Below are 22992 nucleotides of genomic sequence, written 5' to 3' on the forward strand. Positions count from 1 at the left end.
TGTGCAAGAGTTGTTCGTGTGTGTCTTTATGGAGGCTGCGTTTTTTGAACGTGCCTTTCCCTGTTGGATATTCTTACTTGTTGTTTTTCTTACGTGATTTGGATATACAAAACGACAGATAGGTAACAATATATTATTTTATTGTTTAAATTTGAGTTGAAAGCTACAATATAGAAAAACCATTTCAAGAAAATCTATTTGGAAGGTAGAAATAACAGCAAACTTTTAATTAGGTAATGAGTCATTAGTTTTCACGATCTGTCAAAATTATTTTTATCTCTACATTCTGCATATGCATTGTTTTTGTATCTTGGTAGGACATTGTAGTGTGTAACTCTTTACATTCAACATCAATATTTGTGCTTGAAATTGCTTTGTTGAGCTCACTTAAGTCACGGAATTTCTATTGTTTTAGCGCATTGTAATAAAGGTAACAAACCTTGATATTAAGATACAAGAATTGTTCCTGTCTGGTGGGAAAAGGAAACCATTTTGTTGAAACATAACATAACTATTTTTTGAAAGAACTGAATATTCTGTGTTTTTTGTCATTCACCGGAAATTCAAAACGTGGAACCACCTAAATATAGTCATATATTATTTGTTATTATAAAATGTCAGAGGACCTTTCTACATGTATAAACATAATAAAATCTGTAAAAAGATCCTTTGGAAGCGTAGAATGCAACCTAATAATTAACACGACCGCCCAACGTATAATTCGAAGATGGTAGGCTTTTCCTGAAAACTGTAATATCGAAAATAAACATTTAATAACTAGTCTGTAATAATGTTTCTTTAATATATTGACAACTATGTAATAATTTTTTCTAACTAATTTTCAGAAAAGTTTTATGGATAGTCTCAATCCAAAGAAAAAGCAATAGTTACAGGTAGAAGTTGAAATAGCAAAATATTAGCCGAAGGTATTTTATCTGTAATCTGACCTTAAAATTATAAAACGTTTTATTAAAAGATTTGACCCAACTGTTTTGAGACACCACATGTTTAGTGTTAACCCGTTTACAGTTAGACACTAAACTTCCCTCTGACTGTGTCTGACGGTAGAGGGGGAGGACTGTGATAAGCAGTTTTTAAATCCCACCAGGACTAAACTGTTCTGATTTTTGTCTTCTGGCCTGTTTCGTCGGGCCCTTAGGGGTGTTTCTCTTGATGCTCTGTCTTCTATAAAGGCATTGAGTACATTCGTTTTTGGTTCTTAAGGTTGCTTTAGTAAAATCATACACGAGCATTTTTTTTTTGTGTTTTACATGCTATGACTTTTGTTTCCATTTGATGTTAAGAGATTCACCTGGCGGGGATTACTTTTATTTATACTGTCCCGTGACTCTGTCTTCTGCAAAGGCATTAAGTACATGCGTTTTAGGTTCTTAAGGATTGCATTTTTATAATTATAGCTACAAAGGCATCTTTGTGTTTTACATTACATACCTTCTGTTGCCTTTACGAATGTTAGGGTTTCAACTGGAGGGGATTACTTTTATTTACACTGTTTGTGAATTTGGAACATGGTGGGGGTAAGAGTGATGTTAGGTGCACCATAAACCGGTTTAAGCTCCCCAGTGGTGGTTTTGCCACTGACCGTTCCAAAGCGGTGTCCCACTGTGTTCCTGTATTTGTTTGTTTTGTCCTTTTGTGTTCATGTTTGTGTACGGTGTGCAAGAGTTGTTCGTGTGTATCTTTGGGGAGGCTGCGTTTTTTGAACGTAGCTTTCCCTGTTGGATATTCTTCCTTGTTTTTTATGTTTAGGTCAGCTTTTCTCCTAAACTATCAAAGGTATTGCTTTAAAACTTGCAACACTTGTTGACCCTCATAAGCTGACCATGTTCATCAAGAAACATAACTCCATCCTGCTTTTTGCAAGATTTATGGCCCCTTTTGGTCTTAGAAAATATCAGATTTCTTGGTTAAGTTTTATGTTTAGGTCAACTTTTTCTTTTTAACTATCAAAGCTATTGCATTGAAACTTGCAACACTTGTTCACCATCATAAGTTGACACTGTACATCAAGAAACATAAGTCCATCCTGCTTTTTGCAATAATTATTGCCCCTTTTGAACTTAGAAAATCAGTTTTCTTGGTTGAGTATTATGTTTAAGTCAGCTTTTCTCATAAACTATAAAAGCTATTACTTTATAACTTGCAACAGTTTTTCATCATCATAAGCGGACGCTGTACTTCAAGAAACGTAACTCTATTCTGCTTTTTGCAAGAATGATGGCCCTTTTTAGACTTAGAAAATCATGGGTAGGACAATATTTCTATTCTACAAAAAATCAGATGAGCGTCAGCACCCGCAAGGCTGTGCTCTTGTTTTAATAACACCCATTCGTTCCCAAAATCCCATGCTCACAAGCGTTCAAGTGAGTTATTAAGGCAACTGAGACGCTTATAAACTAATGAGATCTTCCATTTCGAAGAAAACGAAGTCGCAATGGAAGATTCTTGCTGCTTTTTCGCTTGATATTTGTCTCAAGATTTAATTTTTGGTAAAATATAGCAATTAACGCAGGCCTACTCGCGTGATATGTGATATTGTCAGATTTCGAAAAGTGATACCGCGCTACTACGCTATTTTCCTCACGTTGATAATATCCGGTATCACTCCCGCCAGCCGGTGTAATTAACATCTATTATACCCTAGACACTGAGCAAGATCTGGCATAAGACCACAGTTATTTTTACTATATGTTCTCTATAGATACTGTATACTATTGCAATTTTGCATGCATTCCAAACCCCCTTGAAATACCTGAACTCAACAGAACTATTCAAGAGAAAATATTCCAGCCACAATAAACATGGGGTTTTCCACCATTTTGAACCAAAGCACATGCGTAACTATGAAGAATTTCTGTCTAGATGGCCACAAACAGGCAAAACAGGCCCTATCAAAAAGTCATGTTATGCATATTCTGACATTCTCATTCTGTCAAATTGTACATGTACCTACTATTTCATATCTCTTCTATTCAATTATGCCATTTATTGCAGGTATTTCACTTATAAATTCATCAATATTCACCATCAAACAGAGGAACTATTTTCCGCGTAACCACTTCCTTATTGTGGTCAACCAAGGGCAAATAACTGTGATCTTGTTTTTTCAGTGACTAGTGTCATGTCCTTATACCATCTGTGCCATTGGTCCAGCCATTTGTCTGAGGCCGACGGCCTGCGGCCGAACAATATCTGAAAAAGGATTCAAGCTGGTCGTACTATCTCAGATTGAATACTTGATCAGTTTAAATGATTGCCTGTATCTACAAAATGAGTCTCAAAACAATCCGACTGCAAACAAAATGTAAAATGTAAAAAAAGTGCCCTTCATAGCATCATTTGCATGAAAATTTATATCAAAATCTCCTGTCCCCACACTGAAGCTGCCAAAATGTAATATAAAACCTCAAAACCAAGTCTTACATATGTAAACTGTGCCATAACATACAGGTTAAAAAATAAAACTATCAATCACAAAGCATCCTTGCCTTACTGACTTCTAGATCTGAAGAAATGTTACTGTTATCAGGTAAAATTAGCTAAAAATCTGAGCTGAATATTTTCACTGGAAATACAGCTTACTGAACCAACTATTACGAACAAAATTCTGTCAAATGTTATGGGAACTGATTATAAATGTAATTTCACTTCCAAACTTGCTTCAGAAAGTAGAAATTATGGCAAAACTGGCTGAAAAAAAATGTTATTCTACTATAATTCTAATGTCTAGCTTTTTTTCGCTTGGCATTGCCATTTAACGAAGTCTATTAAATTTTACAATATCACAGAAAAGCATCTGATTTTGATTAAAACATCTACAAAGGAATTATTTACCTATACACAACACAGAACAATTGTCTTCGGTCAAATCTGAGAAGTTGTAGACTTACGTATACAAAGGCGGCCAATCCACAACTGTGCCTCAAACTTCTCATTGTCCGAGCGCTCTCATTTCAGGTTTTCGGATACTAAAAATGTAAGAAATCCAACGGAATAAGTAATAATACAATTCAGGACCTCAGATATGATGATTTATACTCAATTAAGGGTTAAGGCAGCCAATATGCAAGTCTAGAGTGTGAAAACCTGCCTGTTTTCCCCTCAGAGTCAATTAAAATATGCCAAATTCAGGCCCAATCTGTTCATTTTTCAAGTCACTGAACTGATTTTTTTACACAGATTATGTCTATTCAGTCAGTGTGTACTATGTGAATTCAAGTAACCAAAAGAGCAGTTTCATGTAAACAAGAAGAGAAAAAAATACAAATCCGACTCTAGGTCAGATTTCCTCGACAGACTTAAATTTCTAAACAAAATCAAGAAAATATCACATCGAAGCATTAGTAATACACCATTTTGATTTCTGCATACCGGTTTCAAACATAGAACTTATAAAAATGGATTTCATGTATGAAAACTTGCAAATAGAAACTTTCCAGAAATATGTAAACTAATAGTAGGATGTTTCACTTTTTCAAGTGCATGTATACTTTTTACCCAGACTGAAGCAATTTCAGCACAAATAATGATTAATCCAAATATTTACCAGATTCCTATGCTTACCACCTATTCACTGTCAAAATTACAGCCATGTAGAATGAAAAATAAAATAAATATTGACAATTGACTTTCTGTTATATATCAGTAGATCAGACTCAAGACCACAGTTATTTTTACTATATGCTCTATAAAGACACTGGACACTATTGCAATTTTGCATGCATTCCAAATCCCTAAAAATACCTGAACTTAACAGAATTATTCAAGAGAAACAATTCCAGCCACAATAAACATGGGGTTGACGGGCTCTTAATTTTCCCACCATTTTGACCCAAATCACATGCGTATGAAGAATACTCTCTAGATGGCCGCAAACAGGCAAAACAGGCCCTATCAAAAAGTCATGTGATGCATATTCTGACATTCCCATTTTGTCAAATTGTACTTGTGCCTACTACTTCATATCTCTTCTATTCAATTATGCAATTTATTGCAGGTCTTTTACTACAAAAATCAATATTCACCATCAAACAGAGGAACTATTTTCCGCGTAACCACTTCCTTATTGTCAACCAATGGCAAATAACTGTGATCTTGTGCCTATGTACATCACCAAGGGAACAGTGCTGCTACTATCTATTTCACGACTGGCTCAGATAAACAGAACGGCAATTTTCTGATACAATAAACAGGTTCCATTTGTTGAATGTAATACCCTTTGTGGAATATGCCCTCATTTTTAAAGTACAGCTGACATATATAGCCTGTCATCATGTTCAGGCTAATGGTGCACAATTTGACAGTTTTTCATATATCGTAACTGAAATTGTTGATGAACAAGGGCTATTTACTAGCATTGTGTATTTTAAACTATTTTTGTATAATATATTAAGTATGATGAATGAAACTGTTTCCAAAATGTGCACATACTCCATAGCCGTGCTGTATTTCCACGTCGTTGTTTTAAACGTAAGTGCACTGACTCAATAATACAGATTCGATTTCCATACTTACCAGATGATATAATACAGATAAAACATACAGCTTTTTCTCTTTATTTTATAAATATTTTATATACATAATATGAGCGTTTCATTTCATTCTTAACAGTCATTTAACAATTTCAAATTAAAGAATTAAACAATATATAATACTGATATGTAATAATGAAGACTTTGAAAAACTTAAATTTATGAATGCAAAAATTTAAAACTAATGAATATATCTGCAATTATCTGCTTAATCAGCATGGTATTTCAATTTAATTTGAATGTAAATAAAGCATTATACACCGGTTTTGATATTTCAGACCACATTTGGGATTCAGACAATAATCTTCACTTCCCTTTTGCTGAAAATTAAGAACTCATTGCAGTGATTCTAAAAAGCACTACTAGATAAATGTCTTGACAAGCTGTTTGTCCAACTACGTAATCTCTTCAATGATACCACCTCTAGTCTAGTCACTGAATGGGAAACTAAGTATGTATAACATGAGCACAATGCGACAGGCAAAATCTATAAATAACTTATTTATTCATATGTATATAGGAATCACCGGTTTTAATTGGATAAATAATAAACAACGCAATATCAAACTATAAAACATTTAAGTGATAGAGCTTTACAAATATAAATTCTTTATTTCTACATTCCGTTCAAAGGAGGGCAATAATTTAGCAAGCGTTAAATTGGCAACGACCAAGCAGGACTATGTTTTACACCGGTCAGCACAAATCATAAGCGATATATTTCACAAGAGTTGTCGTTCATGACCGAGTTTTACCCTTGATATATGTTATTAGGCAGAATAACTCACTAGTGGTCTACGAACTCCTACGTTATTCCAAGTGACGTGTTATATCCTATATTTTAACACTGTAAAATATGGCTAGGCGTCAACTTTACGTCGACCCAATACATTTTGCGCAATACAAAGTGCTTCCTTATTACGTAAAACATATCAGAATCGAAATGATATATTGCAGAACCATGTTTTGATATACCTTAACAACACGAATCAGTTATACGCCCTCGTGAAATTTTTCCACAGGCGTATAATCTTTGGTATTGTTTCGTTATACATGTATTTAAACATGGTTCTTCTATACATTATATATTATAAGTGGCGAATATTATACAGACTGCAGGATGAAAAATATCAAAACTAGCAGTTCTCTACAAAACTGGAGCTGCCAAAGATGACCTCACTGAAAAGTGTTCGGAAGATATATTTAAGATTTTCATAGATTTACGATTTTCTCGGCATATTACATGTTGCTAGGACTAAAGTAATGTCTTATTTGACAGACGCAAGTATATTGATGTGTCCCTAAGAATTTCAGTTTTATTCAGGATCTAAACCAGGCTTAGATGTTCACTGAGGTGAACGCTTCAGACCGGAAGTGGAAGAACGACAACTCTGTATGGGAGTCTGAATAAGATGACCTTATCATCTTAATCAGTACGCACAAAATTATGAAGCAACACTTGAGAATAAGGGATGAAATACATAATATCAAAACATATCTGTAAAAAATAAACTATGTCCCTCGATGAATGCAAGAACAGAACTTTTACAATTGTTCACAATGCATTACTTAACAAGTACATTCTACAGAATGTCTATTATAAGCTCATTTTATATTGCTACATGTTGCATGTAGAACGGATTTATAGAATGCGTTGAAAAACATTAATTGGTACTAAAGCAATCTTTAATACGGTTGTATTGTCGTAAACAAAATTTCTCAAGTCGGTTCCAGAAACTTAACATTATAGAAATACGAACACAAGTAATCTACCGTAGTCCCGGGACAATTATTTACTTGCTTTGTTATTATAATCTGATACATATATGACATTGATGCTTGAATTAATTCACACATATATATGCATTCCGTTATGATTTAAAACTTTGTTAACTTTAAAATTTTGCAATCGTAAATTGAGCAGTAGAACAAATACCAAGGCACCTTGAAACAATTGTTCGGCAAAGAATACAAGAAATATATAACAAGTACAGCAGCACTAGTATACATGAGCAAGATATTGTTTGACGGCAGCAATGTTCGACTATTCAAATCGTAGGCAATTAAGACAATAAAACATAGACATAAAGAGCATTAAAAAGCGTATCAAAAGTTTCTCTATTATGATGCAAAATCAGATAATTATTCTATCAACATAAAACTCTTGAAAATTGGACAAAACTTTCTATAAAGGCAAATAAGTTATTCTGCATGTCATATCATTTCATTTTTGAAGTTTTAATCTATTCTCACTGGTGGTTTTACAGAGATACCAGCTTACGTACAGATTCTTTACATAACATTTCTATGTCTGAAAAGCCGCAAGGAATGCAAGTATAGTCAGAGAACCTGTGCATGACATTACTTGACCAAAATGCATAAAATAGCAAACTGTGCACTGCATATCGAATTTACACAATGAAAAAGTATGCAAAAATATAATCAGTTTTCAGTAGCGGTTTCTGAGTTACCAGCTTATATACAAAAACATTACCAAATTGTGACACCAGAATCGATGAAATTAATGATGCAAACGCCGAGGCAGACGCCAACGAAAAGATTGGTGCAATAGCTCTGCATATCCTTTGAATAGTCGAGCTAAAGACCGAAGGAAACATGTTACAATATTCATAATCAGGATAAATATATGAGCCGTGCCATGAGAAAACCAACATAGTGGGTTTGCGACCAGCATGGATCCAGACCAGACTGCGCATCCGCGCAGTCTGGTCAGGTTCGCTTTTAAAGCCTATTGAAATTGGAGAAACTATTAGCGAACAGCATGGATCCTGACCAGACTGCGCGAATGCGCAGGCTGGTCTGGATCCATGCTGGTCGCATACCCACTATGTTGGTTTTCCCATGGCACGGCTCATATATGGATGTCTGTAAATCATGGTAACCTATTTTATTACTACGGCTATTCTAAAAATAATCTACATCCTGTATTACTCTGCTGTTTATGAACTTCTGTCTTTATGGATGTGTTAATACTGAATGTTGTATTATTGTATATGCAATAACGAATTCTTGAGTTTATCTGTGTAATCTGAAAGGAAATAAAGAAAATAATTTTTGGTACACAATATGAATGACTTTCCAATGGGCCATTTCGTCCGGACCGTCAATCATTTGCATGCTCATGCAATGTCCAAAATATAAGAAATAAATTATGTTTATTTTTTGTCGTGGAATGATTTATTATATGAGCGTTACAAAGATGTCGAGTGTATGTCTTTGTCATCATTTATGTCTGTCAGACTTACACATAGCTTCTTTGATGAGGGTTTTGAAAATGTGCTTTCATTAGCAACATTGTCAAGCAAGCTTCGTAAACTGTCTTGGAAAACTGACTTCACCAAATGGCATGGCTTCCCTTTCAATGAATCAACAGACGTTGTCATATTATCATTAGAGCACAATATGCACTTTTTACAATCCACAATTTTGTTTGGCTGATTTCCACTAAGAAGCGGTCTTTCTTCGCCACAAAAATCACATGTTCTATTTAGCGTGCTTTCTAGATAATCTGAATCATTGTATAGCATCCTTTCCTCTGACATGTCGTTTCCAGCATTACTTTCATGAAGTGTATCAATAGATTTCGGTTGTTTATGTATATCTACGAAAAGTTTCTGGTTTTCCGTGAACTCAGGACTTTTATCAGCATCCATCTCCAACACTGTATCTTTAGAATCTGACGTTTGATATCCAACAACATTTGACCTGTGTACAAATAATAACATTACATGAATACGAATAAAATAGCCTATGGTTGATATCGTCTGCATAACTGCAACAACACAGCAGATTTCTGAACAGAATAAAAATGAATGTACTCAGCGCTCTAAAAACTTCGAAAATAATATAATTATCCTTTTTCCAATTGTGTTGCTTTTTGATCCCCTAAAAGGGATACAGAGTTGCTTAGTGACTGACTACCTCCCACGTATTCACTATTAAACTTAATCCAGATTTTTAACTTTATTTTTTCCTTTACAGAATTATAAAGAATTTGTGAAACAGGACATACTCATTTGTCGACTCATTGAAATAATCTTCACTAACTTCTACCGACAGATCGATATAGGACATGGTTTCTTCTAACAATTTCTCCAATTCTTGCCTCAACTGACTAAAAGTTGGTCTGCTATGCGGATTGGGGTGCCAGCATGATAGCATGATTTGATATCTACAGAACAAATTGAATTATATAATACAACATAATTATAATGTTTCCTTGGTCATGATATTAAAAACAAAACGCCCCTCCCTTCCCCACCCAAATTAGCATAATTAATGTAATGTATTATGTACAGTGTGTTATGTACAGTGTGTTATGTGCAGTGTGTTATGTACATGTCATTCCCCATTATGCTTCTATTTATTATCATTTCTTTTATATTGATGACTATCTGTTTACTGTAAAGACTGTTCTAGTGTTGAGACATCATGTATGTCATACTTTATTTATAGCTTGCGGTTTTCTAGAAGGTTCCGTCAAAAGGTTGTTTGCATTATTTTAAAGTCTGGGTTATTTCTGCATTCCATTCCATGTGATATACTGATGAAGACTGTGAGGAACAGTTTATTGAAAAAGGTATATTCGAGCCTGGACAAACCTGCAAAGTTAAAAAATAAATAGCATAAGGCAATTTTTATCCCATTCTTATCATGCATTATATACAATTATTATTGATGCACGTAATGGAAATCCCGTTTCTTACATTTTAGTACTACAATTTTCGGGCTTCTCCATCCTGTAACCATCGTTGAGTAGTCCGTACAAGTCTTTGAGAGGAATGCTGGGATACGGAGACCCACCAAGGGTAACGATCTCCCACAACACGATTCCAAATGACCAGCTGAAATAGAAACATAAGTGTTTGACTAAATCATTATCATAACTAATTATTCATGTAATACTTAAGTTAATATAAAGATGAACGTGTTATTAGCTTACATTAACATGATACTTTTGTGTTATACATAATGTTTGGTTCACATGACATATCTGTTATATATTTTCAGTTAACTTTCCAGGAATTCATTCAAGTTTTCTTTAAATAATTGAAGAGAGAAAGTGTATACTGCATTACAATATCAAAGAAATTATACTGTTATCCGTTGTTATCAAAAGGTCTGCAAAAGCTTTAAGTTCCATTTCATTTACTAAAAACGAAAAAGATATATTATCAGTACTCACACATCACTCTTTACAGTAAACCTTTGACTAAATAAAGACTCAATTGCCATCCATTTATAAGGCAATTTTCTGGCTGATGTGGGTTGATATACATTGGTTTCATACACGTCGCGTGTCAGACCAAAATCAGAGATTTTTGCATGCCGGTGGTCATACAGTAATATATTTCTTGCAGCTAGGTCGCGGTGAACAAACTTCCTCTGTTCAAGAAATTCCTGAAATATGCAAATGACATCATGTTAGGGAAAACCGTTTATAAGTGTCAGACTTTACTCGCTTTTTAACTTTTTTTTCAGTGAATGATACAGTTACTCTTTGTTACTAACAGCTTGCCGTATTCTTTTATTCAAGAAAATAAATATTAACACAACACTCTTATAATTCTTTTCGTAAACTCAATCGGCTGTCAGAATGATATGTAGTTAAAACTCGTGCAGATCAACAAAAAATGAAACAGCTAATATTATTCTTCTATAAAATGTATAGATTATCAAAAGTACTAGAAACTGAATCCTTGTTGAATAATGATACTAGCAACTGTTCTATATTAATTGTTTTAAACATACCATTCCCATTGTAACCTGTCTTGCATACGAAAGCAACTGTGCTTCTGAAACGTCAGCAGCTTCGCTCAGATCTTAAAGGAAAATGCCATTATAGCTTTAATTACCAATAATAAACAATTTCTTTTGTCTTATTTCGCCATTTCTGTAACCATGATTAATATACGTGCACGCTGCAAGCTTGTGTATTTCTTTACCAGGAAATGTATCTAATTATAATAACTCATGTCCTGTGTAATGAGCAGTTTTAACCTGATATCAAATGAAAGCACATCATGAAAACATTTGTGTTTTTCCAGACAACTCCAAACTAACTCAATATTACGCATTGGAAGTATATGTATAAGACAATCATTGTATACAATATTATATTTTATCATGATCTTTAGCCAACGAAATGAATGACAAAAAAATTGTGAAATGATAACATAAATGTATGTATCACTACCTGAATTTCCACTACCGTCACTGGTCTGCTTCTCTGGCCGAAACATTTGGTCTTGCATATAGCAGTTCGGCGCTTTTGTCATCAGGCCATATGGTGAGGACATAGAGTACATCAGCTGAGAAAATATACGATAGCTTACTCTACATACATTCAGGGGCAAAAATTTATTCCTTGTTCACAGAATATAATCAAAAAGGGTAAATAGAGCACCAATTGTGACGTTAATAAAGCATGTGCTTCAAAACTAACGAGTTCTCATACTTTGAAAATATTAGGACATCGCTTCCCGGAATTCAGTTCATATATTAGTAAACTGACAATTGTTTTGTAGCGTAATATACATGTTTTATATTCTGCACAGTTTTCATGTAAAACACCTCTTTCTTTCTATGATTTGATGTCGTTTCATTTTTCTTTTCAAAATATTGAGCTAGTAGCTCAGTTTATTTTTAAACGATAGTACATCACAAAGACTGTACAATGTAAGGGAAACAACTCACCTTTTCTCTGTATTTCCTGAGATAGTTTCTGAGGTCCCCTAAGGCACAGTAATCCATAATGAGGCACAATTTCGGTCCTGTTAGGCAACATCCAATAATGCTTACAATGTAGGGATAATGTCCTAGATTCTTCATAGCCTGTATCTCTAGCAGAAAATTTCTGGACTCATCACCGGTATAAAAATCTAAAATGTAAGTAGCAGTTTCATTTAAGCTAGTTTATGATAAAGAAACTTATACTGACTTTATCTGTCCTTAAACTAAGTTTATTCACCCTTAGGTAATGTGCTTTATATACAGGTATATGCTATGCCTCACCTTGAAAGACTCCATTTTATGAAATATTTCAAACTTTCATGTAGGCATAAGCATAGAATGTAATCATGTCTATTGCAGAAATAAACGTGTATATTAGTCAGGACAAGCGTACAAGCAACACAAACATGTATGCAAATAACGGCGTAAATAAATTTCAATCAGGTTTCAATTTGAATCCTGTTTTACGATTCCATAAATATTATGTTAACATGAAGCAAAGTTAATTTCTGCCAGTGCAATAACAATTTTAAAATCTTAGAACCTTGTTGGAATATAACTGTATTCGAAATAAATACATTTTGTACACGCCAAAAATCACAGAACTGAAAGTAGTACTGATTTTTAGCTCTAATCATTTAAACAGCCGCAATCCTGGGTCATGTCAAAATATGACTAATCGTGTATTAGAATTATATACTTTTTGTTCTCGCCAAATTTCATGCTAATGAATGCAGAAATGATTTTACCTCTAAGCATTTTCACAGCAACAATCTTGCCCTGCTGATTTCCCCTGTCACTTGGATTTGGGTAATATTCTGCTTTGACGACCTTACCAAAAGCTCCTTCCCCGATGACAGAGATAAAATCCAGGCAGGAGTAATCTATCTCATAGCCATCCATTGCAAATTGTGCTGCCTTTGTACTATCAATGTTCAAAGCCATTCCGTCATATATAGGATTCATTTCCTGAGTAACAAAGATATATATATTTTCTTTAAAGGTGCTGTTCGTATATGATAATGACGTATGTTACATACATACATGTGGAAACCGAGTAGCATGTAATCAGTAAATCCAATACGTATAAAACTGATAAAGTTTTTATTTTAGTACAATGTACAACCTATTGACCTTTGTTTTAATGTCGGTAAATTAAAAAAACTATGAATTGTCTAGGAAAGTCATCATCTTCTTAATATGCTGTATTGTTGTATTTGAGCAGCAGCCAGGTTAGCCAGTAGGAAGAACATATACTAATATTCATTCTATTTCTATCCAATCGTGAACGTTCATTTGCAACACGTGACCGTACAATATATTACCTTATTGGACGCACGTGCGAACAAAAAAACTGTGCTTTTCCGTATTTGGACGCTCTATGTACAGAGTTTGATTATGCGTCTTGAAATCAGGAGGGCAGAAATACATGTACAATATTCAGTGAATCATCTTTAATTTAAACTAAAATAAAACTGATATAGAATAAAAAGGTTATTTAACATTGAACTGTACAATACGAGATATATTTGGACTCGAACCCAGCTGGGAAAACCATATTGGACTCGCCTAGCGGATCGTCCAACATGGTTTTCTCAGCTGGGTACTCGTCCAAATATATCTCCGTATTGTACAGAACAATGTTAAATAACCTAATAATATCGACAAGTCGCAGCTATACATAGGTAGGTAGCAGGTTGGATGCTCGGGCTATGCAAATACACTCCTTGATGTAATGACTTCAGACAACACGTCTTAAAATGTATTTCGCTATCCTTATTTGATACATGTATGGAAGATGTCAGTTACAGAAAACAAATCTGCAGCACCGTTATTTCGTTATTTTGTAAGATCTAAATATAAATAATATTCTAACTCGACCAGCAAATAACCTACATACATGTAGAGCAAAATCTATCTCGGGTTATTTGCAATATACCACTCGCGTGCAATGACGTCATCCGATCCATGTGCGTAGCACGGTCGTAAAAAGTAGTTACCATTTTTGATGCTAGTATGTCGTGTTAGAATCGAAATAATAAGTTCCCAAGTGTGATCTATCGTAGAATAACCCGAGTTTTGAGTTTTTATGCGAAACAATATATCACGAAGGCCGAACTCAAAACTCGGGTTATTCTACGATAAACCGCGTTTGGGAACTTATTATTTCTTAATTACAAAAAGCGTTGGCTTTTATCACGTCTGCCAGTCAGCGTACTGTACCTCAACAGGACCAAACCGTCTCTGTGAAGGATATTTCTTGTACTTTCTTCTCCGCTTGGCGATGATAAACCCAATGGCAAAGATGAGGATGACAAACAGGACTACAGGTACCAGTACCACAGACAGAATCTCCGTTACACTCAGACCGCTCGAAGAATCTAAAATCATGACAAATTATAAGGATAAATAATATCCATTGACATGACTGGGTAATAGATAATCTGCAGCTATAAAGAAGAAACGCGATATCTGATGACTCATTATGTATGTCACCGGTCCATAGCTTGTGCTATTGTCCGATTTGTAATTCAACACTAAACAAGCAAGTAAACACATGAAGAAAAATTGCGAACTCTGAATCTATGTAATAAGACACTAATTGAATGACTTGGTGTCTTTGACCGGCCAGTCATTCAACGAGTGTATATTAAATGGTAGATATCCATAAATATCCATTCGCATTTACTAGAAAAAAACAAATATAAAGAAGAAAATAAATATAAGTCAAGATGTTTGAACTATATTGTTATGACACAATGGTTTGTCTATTTACTCCGAATCTGCAAAACGCCCTATTTCTTTTACATCTGCCGTCCCTATTTATCTATTACTTATGTTCTCGTATATAAGATTGTGTGAATGGCAACAGTTTACTGTACGCAGTTCTACAATAGACAATAACAGTTTCCAGTTACAAACACTCTAGTTTTGACTTTTGTATGCTGACATCATATGTGACGTCGAATTATCTGTTACAAATGTTCTCAAATGAACTCGCAGAATGTCGATATTCTGCAGTATAGTTATGTAGTGTTGCCTTTCATATGAAGGATGACCGTAACCTGCAGTTCCGACTAAAAGATTCATGCATGAGATAGTACTAGTAGTTTGATGTACGGATACATCTATGCACTTTTCTTCATTCTCAGCTTGTCGTTGATGTTATCAGTCTTCTGAAAGGATTTACTTATGACAAAATATGTAATATGATGATAGAAGTATATGACAATAGTACGAAAGTCACCATTGGGTAATATTATGCTGCGTTACACATGCATTTATGTATCACAAGTTCCGATGCATATGCTAATATGGGACTCGATGTAATGGCCATATCTGTGGCAAATATCCAATATTACATGTACACGATATCAGCTGGTTTATAATATTTCGTTCATTTTTTATGGCAGATATTCCAAAACGCGGTATTACTTATGTCTTATCACCTTGTTCAGTTTGCTGAGGGATGCCTGGCTCTTCAGTACCAGTTTCCTCTGGAGTATAAAGACCTGGAAATATAGACAAAAATATCGATATCTGAAAGTGTAAGTCAACAATGTTATGTTGTAACATTATAAGACATTATGATTCTGAAGTTAATATTTTTCAAAACAAACATATTTTGAAATTGTGCTACAGGATAAAATTAAATGAATTCAAAACTTTCACTTTGTATATCAAGCTTTACCGACTTAATTTTGAAAAGCGTGTTTGTATTCAATCTATTTATATCAAAGATGTCACCTTTACAGTGTTACAAGGATTTTCGAAAAGAAATGCAATCAATCTTCGCAAACGGGAATGGCAAATCACCGGAATCAAATAATAAATATCTTTGCTACGTAAGATTGATTTCCACTTGCAGTAAATCGTAGTCTGATCTGCATGTAATTGCGTTTCATGATCTAACAGCCAAAAGTGAAAATATTTAGGAAATAATATATCTCATCCAGTGATTTGTCGTTGAATAAATCATTGTTTGGAGTTCAGATGCGAAGGAATTATATCACGAGGGCGCAGCCCGAGTGATATAATAATACGCATCTGAACGGCAAACAATGATTTATTCAAGAGCATATCACTAAATGAGATATATTATTTCGATTCTAACACGTTACTAAGGATTTTTAAGTACACCTTGATGACACTCATTAAATATTAGCCCGTTTTCAATTGGATTCTTTTCCAGCGCGCCGCTATGCCGTTTGACGCCATGACGTAATAATTGTGACGTCAGAACAGTGACTTGTTGTATAATAATTCACTGTTTCCTGCCTTCTTTAATAGGAAAATGAATCGGATCGTGTTAGAATCACTAGTAAATGCGTCTAAATCTTAAGAAGTAAATGTCCGGGGGTTTAAATTTTTCGAACTGTTCGTATGTTCGAGGCACAAAATTGACATTGACTCTTAATGTAGCTATTTCTAGAAAGATATGAAAACCCGAACATGATTATTCGTAGAAGAAAACAATGAAATGTAAAACGGTCACATGATGTGAAAAGAAAACTAATTCATTTTGACTTTTAGAAACTCTATTAATTAAGACTGAAGTACTGTAAGCAGTAGAAAGTTAGAATATATTAATATATATTCTGACAGTACCGAAGTACATATCAGTGCAGGAAATAGTATATGAAACACCACAAAAGTCAACATATTCAAAACAATAATGAGGTTTTAACATTAATTTGGTAAAAGAAATACACAATTCTACAACGGTTTTTATTTTACTGAACGAAATATTTTGGACCTTTTTTCTGAATATCTATGCCCTTTCGGTTCAGAAAATGAGGGTCATACTTGAATGCCCCTTTTAAACGGAAGTAAATTTAGTCAGGGTAAACAGGATCTTTTTAATGAAAAGAACACAGTTTTATAATTATAATCTAATATCTTTCTTTTTGAACACCTCTCAAAACGTACGTTACTAATCGATAAAAAAATTTCATTGAGTTTTCTTTTTCCTGGCGATTATGATTTCTTGCAACTTTTATATATATTCATCTCGTAACATAAGTGTCATGTTAACATGCACTACAATTTTGTTATATTTGAGAAAAGTCCTGAGCAAATGCAAAGCTTTGAAGGTATGATGTCTCCAACGTTTGTATGATGTCATGTAAATGCTTGGTATTAAAATAGATGCAAATACAAGGTTAGTACAATGTGTAAGGATATGTTTTTTTATTTGTTTCTGTTTCTTCCCAACACAGATAAATTAGTATGACCTCTTTCCTGTCATTGGATCCTGGAGACGACCCTTAGTGCACCTCAAGGCATTATCTTAGTGAATTACGGGTATCAGGGTGGAATCACCGACAGTTGCAAGCCGGCTGGGTTCAAATAATGGAACTCGAGCACTTAGCGTTGAGTGGTAAGTCAAGCAACAAGGGTCATTTTACCCCACTCGGAACACAGACGTCGTCCCTTCTATGAGATATGATGAAAAGCAAATATAGAAAATAACTATATTCGTGACATAATTACCACAACCATAACATATGAAATACATTGACCATGTGAGATACATTTAACATATGAGATACATTTAACATATGATATGTGTTACAGGTTATACAAACATAACACATGCACGGAGTAACGAAAATGGTGCTGGAATAACAATAATAAAAGGCGGCATATAGCGTTTTCGACAGTAATAATAATGGCAAAAATCTTATTTGACCATTTGTGTAATATTAAAATTAGCAAGTGTCTGAAACTGTCACTGTTTTAAGGTTAACATCCACCAATTACTCGAACCTAAGTTAACATTATATCCCCAAAAGAAAATTAAAGTACAAATTGTATTCATGTGAGGGACAAGTCTAAGTATTTTGTGAAAATTTATGTTGTAGGAAGATATGGCAATGTTGTATCAGCTCGAAGCATAAGATACAATATGTAAACAAGTCAACAATCATAATACGAATAAAACACAACTGTAAGAAAGAAGCCATTCAATAATTAAATGCTACTCTGGAAAACTTCTTAAAATTCGCGATTCTTGCGATATTTACGAGAGGCCCGAATGCAGATAAATCTGTCTAAACGCACAAAAAATAGCCTTAAGTGCTTATATGTACATCTTTATAGTAGCCTGCTGCAAAAATAAGTGGTTTGCGTTTATGACTATCAAAAAATTCAAACAGATGACAGAATGTTGATAAAAGAACATCCAAAAAGCTGGCCCGCATAAAATTGTATATCGCCTTCCGATTAAAACAGATCCCCATTTATTAAAGATATATCCTTAAATCAAAGAAAAATTCATACAGTCGTGTCGGTTTAATCTAGACTCTTATCTTCCAAAAAATTAGGTTACCTATTATTTCACGTTCTTTGTGAACTTTTGTCCCCAATTTTGAAATTTCAACAGACGCTTTTTTTAAACTTGTCTTCTTGCGAATGACATCAAATCACACTTTCGATCTCGCGGTAAGGGCAACACTTGATATTATTTCACAAATGTTGTTTAGGAAAAAATAAACGTGAAATAAATACATAGTCAAAAAATAATTCTCATACAGAGAAAAGCAGAGTTTTTATCGTTTCTTGTATCAAAAGAAAGCAAATATTATGAATGGATTGCTTTAAAATACTTTGCTTTATCTAAAATGGTAAAAAGAAATGCAGTCCAAGTTACAAGCTTGTCGTGTCTTACTGTGCATATCGAAATTCAAACCCAATAATGTAGTAAGTCATTTTTATTAGAAAACTACTTTTTCTTCTTTTTGAAGCAAACATTAAATCGTAAAATTCCAAGTGAAGTTGTTCGCAAAGTCGGGCAACATAAAGTAGTAACATAAAATGTTCCTTCAACACTGTAGTAAGGTACGAGCTAGAAAGGAAAGGAGGATTTTTTCTATTGGATTGATAAGTATTTTAGACTTTAATAATAATACCCATTATTTTGTCATTCATGGCAATACTTTCAGTCAGTTTACTTGATAAGCCGGGGTGTAAGAAGTAGTAGGATCAAGATGAAGTTTTCATCTCTATGGATTGTTTGTCTCCAACAAAACAGCTTTTTTCGTACAAAAGTGTAATGTAATTCAAAAGTTTAAAATGCGTTTTAGTACTGATCAGTTTTTTTTCTAAATAATAAAACTGTGTTGCATCTCTCTCGACGAAATGCTCTGTGTTTGATACAAATTAGCTATCTACTGTAGTAGAAACACAGGACATTTTGTTTAAAAAAATCTGCAAATAGTTTGTTTGTTGTCCTTATCATTTTTACTCTTGTCTTGTTACCTTTTGAGTGATTCATACACAGTTCAAGAGCATATTTCTAATGGCATAGAAATATGCAAAAATAAGCTTGCGATTTATTCTAATTTTTATTTAAATATTTATTTTTCATTTGTGAACAAACGTATGAACAAACACAGTTTTATAATGCATTTTCGATATAACCATGGTAAACTTTTTAAAATTCGTATCACCATATACTGAAAATGATTTGCAGTATTATACGAAGGTTGGATTCTAATTCAACGTGAAATGTTCTTGTTTTCTCTGAAACGTGAAAAATTGTGTATTTCCTAGGCCGTTTTCATGAAAATGACTTACAACGGTATTGCATTCAACTCTCGATATGCTCTGCAATATTATGAATACATTTTTAAATTAATAATCATGCTCATTGTCAAATATACTGCCGCGGTAAAGCAAGCTTCCTATGCCGATACGCTCTGTATATATATATTTATGAAGCACTGCAGAATGAACTATTAAAGGAATTAGACTCACCCAAGAGGTAATCGCGAAATATGGAAGGCAAACTTTATTACCAATTCGAAAATGTTCATGACAAAAAATACTTAAACCTCTGTATACTTCTTTCACTCAGTTAAATGTAGTTTGGTATCAATTTTTGGAGAAAATACATTTATAGTTAAAGTTGTACTAATGCATGCCTCTTACAGGTTTTACCTGTGAATGGTATTAGAACAGATGGACGCAGCTAACATATGAAAGGTATTAGTAAACCATCCTGTCATTGCTTATGCGCCCTCGTAAAATTATTACGCCTGACGTATAACTGCCCATCGTGCATAAATGGTGTTAAAGCACTCTTTTGCTATAAATTATTTCTTATTCTAACACGATCTGCAGCAATTGCTATATAAACATATAGCGAAATCGCCTATACATGAATCTACGATAAAATATGGTTGGCTGTTACATTTCACTCCCTATGATTGTGGCATAAGAGATTCTATTTTCTATTCTAAATACTTCTCAAAATTCTGATAAAAAGAAACAAATATCTATACGTTCCATTGGCTATGCAACTCTTTCTAACCATAGGGGGTAAATTGTAACAGCATATGACCCGAATGACGTATTACGCTGAAAATGTAGTACTGTAAAATGCGAATTATTTGCGTTGTTAGAATCGAAATAATAAATATGTTCCAATAATTTTATCAATTAATTAATCTGCCCATGTTTTATTAACTGATAAAATATAGGAACAGATTTATTATTTCTTAAATGACGTCAACGTATCATATAAGACGCATACATTTCAGCGCATTTTAAGGAAGTTTAATGGCGAAATACCTCGGGATACCTTGGTAACCTAGCCCTACCGGGCTCAGGCAACGATTAATACCTCGGCATTCTGCAGATGTTATAACATCAAAAAACATGCGTTTTCCCTACATTTGAACCATCCAGTCTGATGAAATGAGAAATGTAGCAAAAAATATGAAAAAAACATATTATTTCGGAGTAATCTTTGTGAAATTATATGTTATATGTTATAACAAGAGCTGTCTCCATAGGATGACATATGCCCCCGATGGCACTTTGAATGAGTAGTTATGGCCGATGTTAGAGTTTAGGACCTTTGACCTACGGAGCTTGGTCTTGCGCGCGACACGTCGTCTTACTGTGTCACACATTCATCCGTAGTTATTTTAAAATCCATGCATGAATGACAAAGATATGGACCGGACACGCCCATCAATGCACTATCATGAAAAATGACCTTTAACGTCTAAGTGTGACCTTGACCTTTGAGCTTCGGACCTGGGTCTTGCGCGCGACACGTCGTCTTACTGTGGTACACATTCATGCCAAGTTATTTGAAAATCTATCCATCGATGACAAAGATATGGACCGGACACGCCCATCAATGCACTATCCTTTAATGTCTAAGTGTGACCTTGACCTTTGAGCTACGGACCTGGGTCTTGCGCGCGACACGTCGTCTTACTGTGGTACACATTCATGCCAAGTTATTTGAAAATCCATCCATCGATGACAAAGATATGGACCGGACACGCCCATCAATGCACTATCCTTTAATGTCTAAGTGTGACCTTGACCTTTGAGCTACGGACCTGGGTCTTGCGCGCGACACGTCGTCTTACTGTGGTACACATTCATGCCAAGTTATTTGAAAATCCATCCATCGATGACAAAGATATGGACCGGACACGAAAATTGCGGACAGACTGACAGACTGACAAACCGACAGACGGACAGACGGTTCAAAAACTATATGCCTCCCTTTGGGGGCATAAAAAGTACAATCGACAGATGCCATGTTTTGCAATATCTTGTTGCGCATATTTGTGAATGAAATGCCAACCGGTAGTTAGGAGGGTATTACTGAATAGTTTGCAAATGGCAAGCAGTATCTTGTTCCGTTCATATTATTTCATTAAGAAAAAAAAATAACCGGCAAAGAATAAAATCTAAGCAATTCGAAAGAAAAGTATCTACGTTTCAGTCTAGTATAATATTGTGACCAAATAATTGATTCTTGTTATAATTATCATATACCACACATAAAATTGATTTATCACATGTGTATGTTTCATTGTAACATTCTTACATTTTTCATGCTCATTCCCCTTTCCATTTCTATGTCTCCACATCGTTTATAAGCAACCTCCATTAGGCACACAGATGTACTTCCGAAATATAATAAAATGTGGCTCCACATTCTATAGGTAAATCATACATCTAAGTTTATTTTAAAGGCACACACGATGGATTCAAAACCTCGCTACCGTTGTAAAATTCTTTCATATAAGGAGGCGATCAATTTGGCTAGGTCGGTGGTTCTATCCAGGCACCCGCCGGACAAAAAAAAATAAAATAAAGAAAAACACATCCATGATGTTTAGGTATAACAGATTCAGTTAAAGAAAAAAACCCAAAATTTTATCTACATTGTATTAGCAAGTACGTTCAACCGAGTGAAGAAAAAACAACAACATGTTGAGTACTATCCAGCATATTCGTATCCATATTTTGACAGCTGGTAAAATTTCCGTTCGCAGTAACCTCTTGGGTGCAATATTTTTCGAGTTTATCCGACACAGTCTTAGGTGAATTTATAAAATGTACGACTGTAAAGTATAGAATACATACGACAAAAGAAACCAAAACACAAAAGGGTCTATTTATGCATGCTCTTCTCCTATCATTTTTCCAGGATATAGTTTGACCAACATCATTTTGTACGCTTACCAAATAAAGTTACAATTTACAATTTATACATAAAATGGTTCCAGGAATCTTTATAAGACGCAACCATTTCGAATATATCATATTAAGGGTACCTGCAGGTACGCCCTATATTCAAAATAAATGTTGCTGAATTATTCGTGGACAAAATCGTTTGTTAAATAATAATATTTTGAAAACAATTTTTATAAGC

The 22992-nt window shown here is 34.2% G+C and overlaps 1 protein-coding gene across 4 annotated transcripts in view; it reads right to left on the reverse strand.

Annotated features, from left to right (window-relative positions):
• Nucleotides 1-8328: 8328 nt before the first annotated feature.
• LOC123546441 (tyrosine-protein kinase receptor torso-like) overlaps nucleotides 8329-22992 on the reverse strand; it is a 149074-nt gene continuing 134410 nt past the window's right edge. For all 4 annotated transcript variants that reach the window (XM_053550796.1, XM_045332699.2, XM_045332702.2 and 1 more), the window contains 10 exons: nucleotides 15755-15817; nucleotides 14529-14686; nucleotides 13055-13274; nucleotides 12270-12454; nucleotides 11770-11884; nucleotides 11325-11395; nucleotides 10759-10973; nucleotides 10280-10417; nucleotides 9586-9744; nucleotides 8329-9278 (listed from right to left, as the gene is read on the reverse strand). In XM_053550796.1, coding sequence (XP_053406771.1) covers nucleotides 8765-9278; nucleotides 9586-9744; nucleotides 10280-10417; nucleotides 10759-10973; nucleotides 11325-11395; nucleotides 11770-11884; nucleotides 12270-12454; nucleotides 13055-13274; nucleotides 14529-14686; nucleotides 15755-15817 — 1838 coding nt within the window. In that variant the 3' untranslated portion in view covers nucleotides 8329-8764. The remainder of the gene's footprint in view (nucleotides 9279-9585; nucleotides 9745-10279; nucleotides 10418-10758; nucleotides 10974-11324; nucleotides 11396-11769; nucleotides 11885-12269; nucleotides 12455-13054; nucleotides 13275-14528; nucleotides 14687-15754; nucleotides 15818-22992) is intronic.

The sequence above is a fragment of the Mercenaria mercenaria genome, chromosome 9 (assembly GCF_021730395.1).
Source record: "Mercenaria mercenaria strain notata chromosome 9, MADL_Memer_1, whole genome shotgun sequence".
NCBI lineage: Eukaryota > Metazoa > Mollusca > Bivalvia > Venerida > Veneridae > Mercenaria > Mercenaria mercenaria.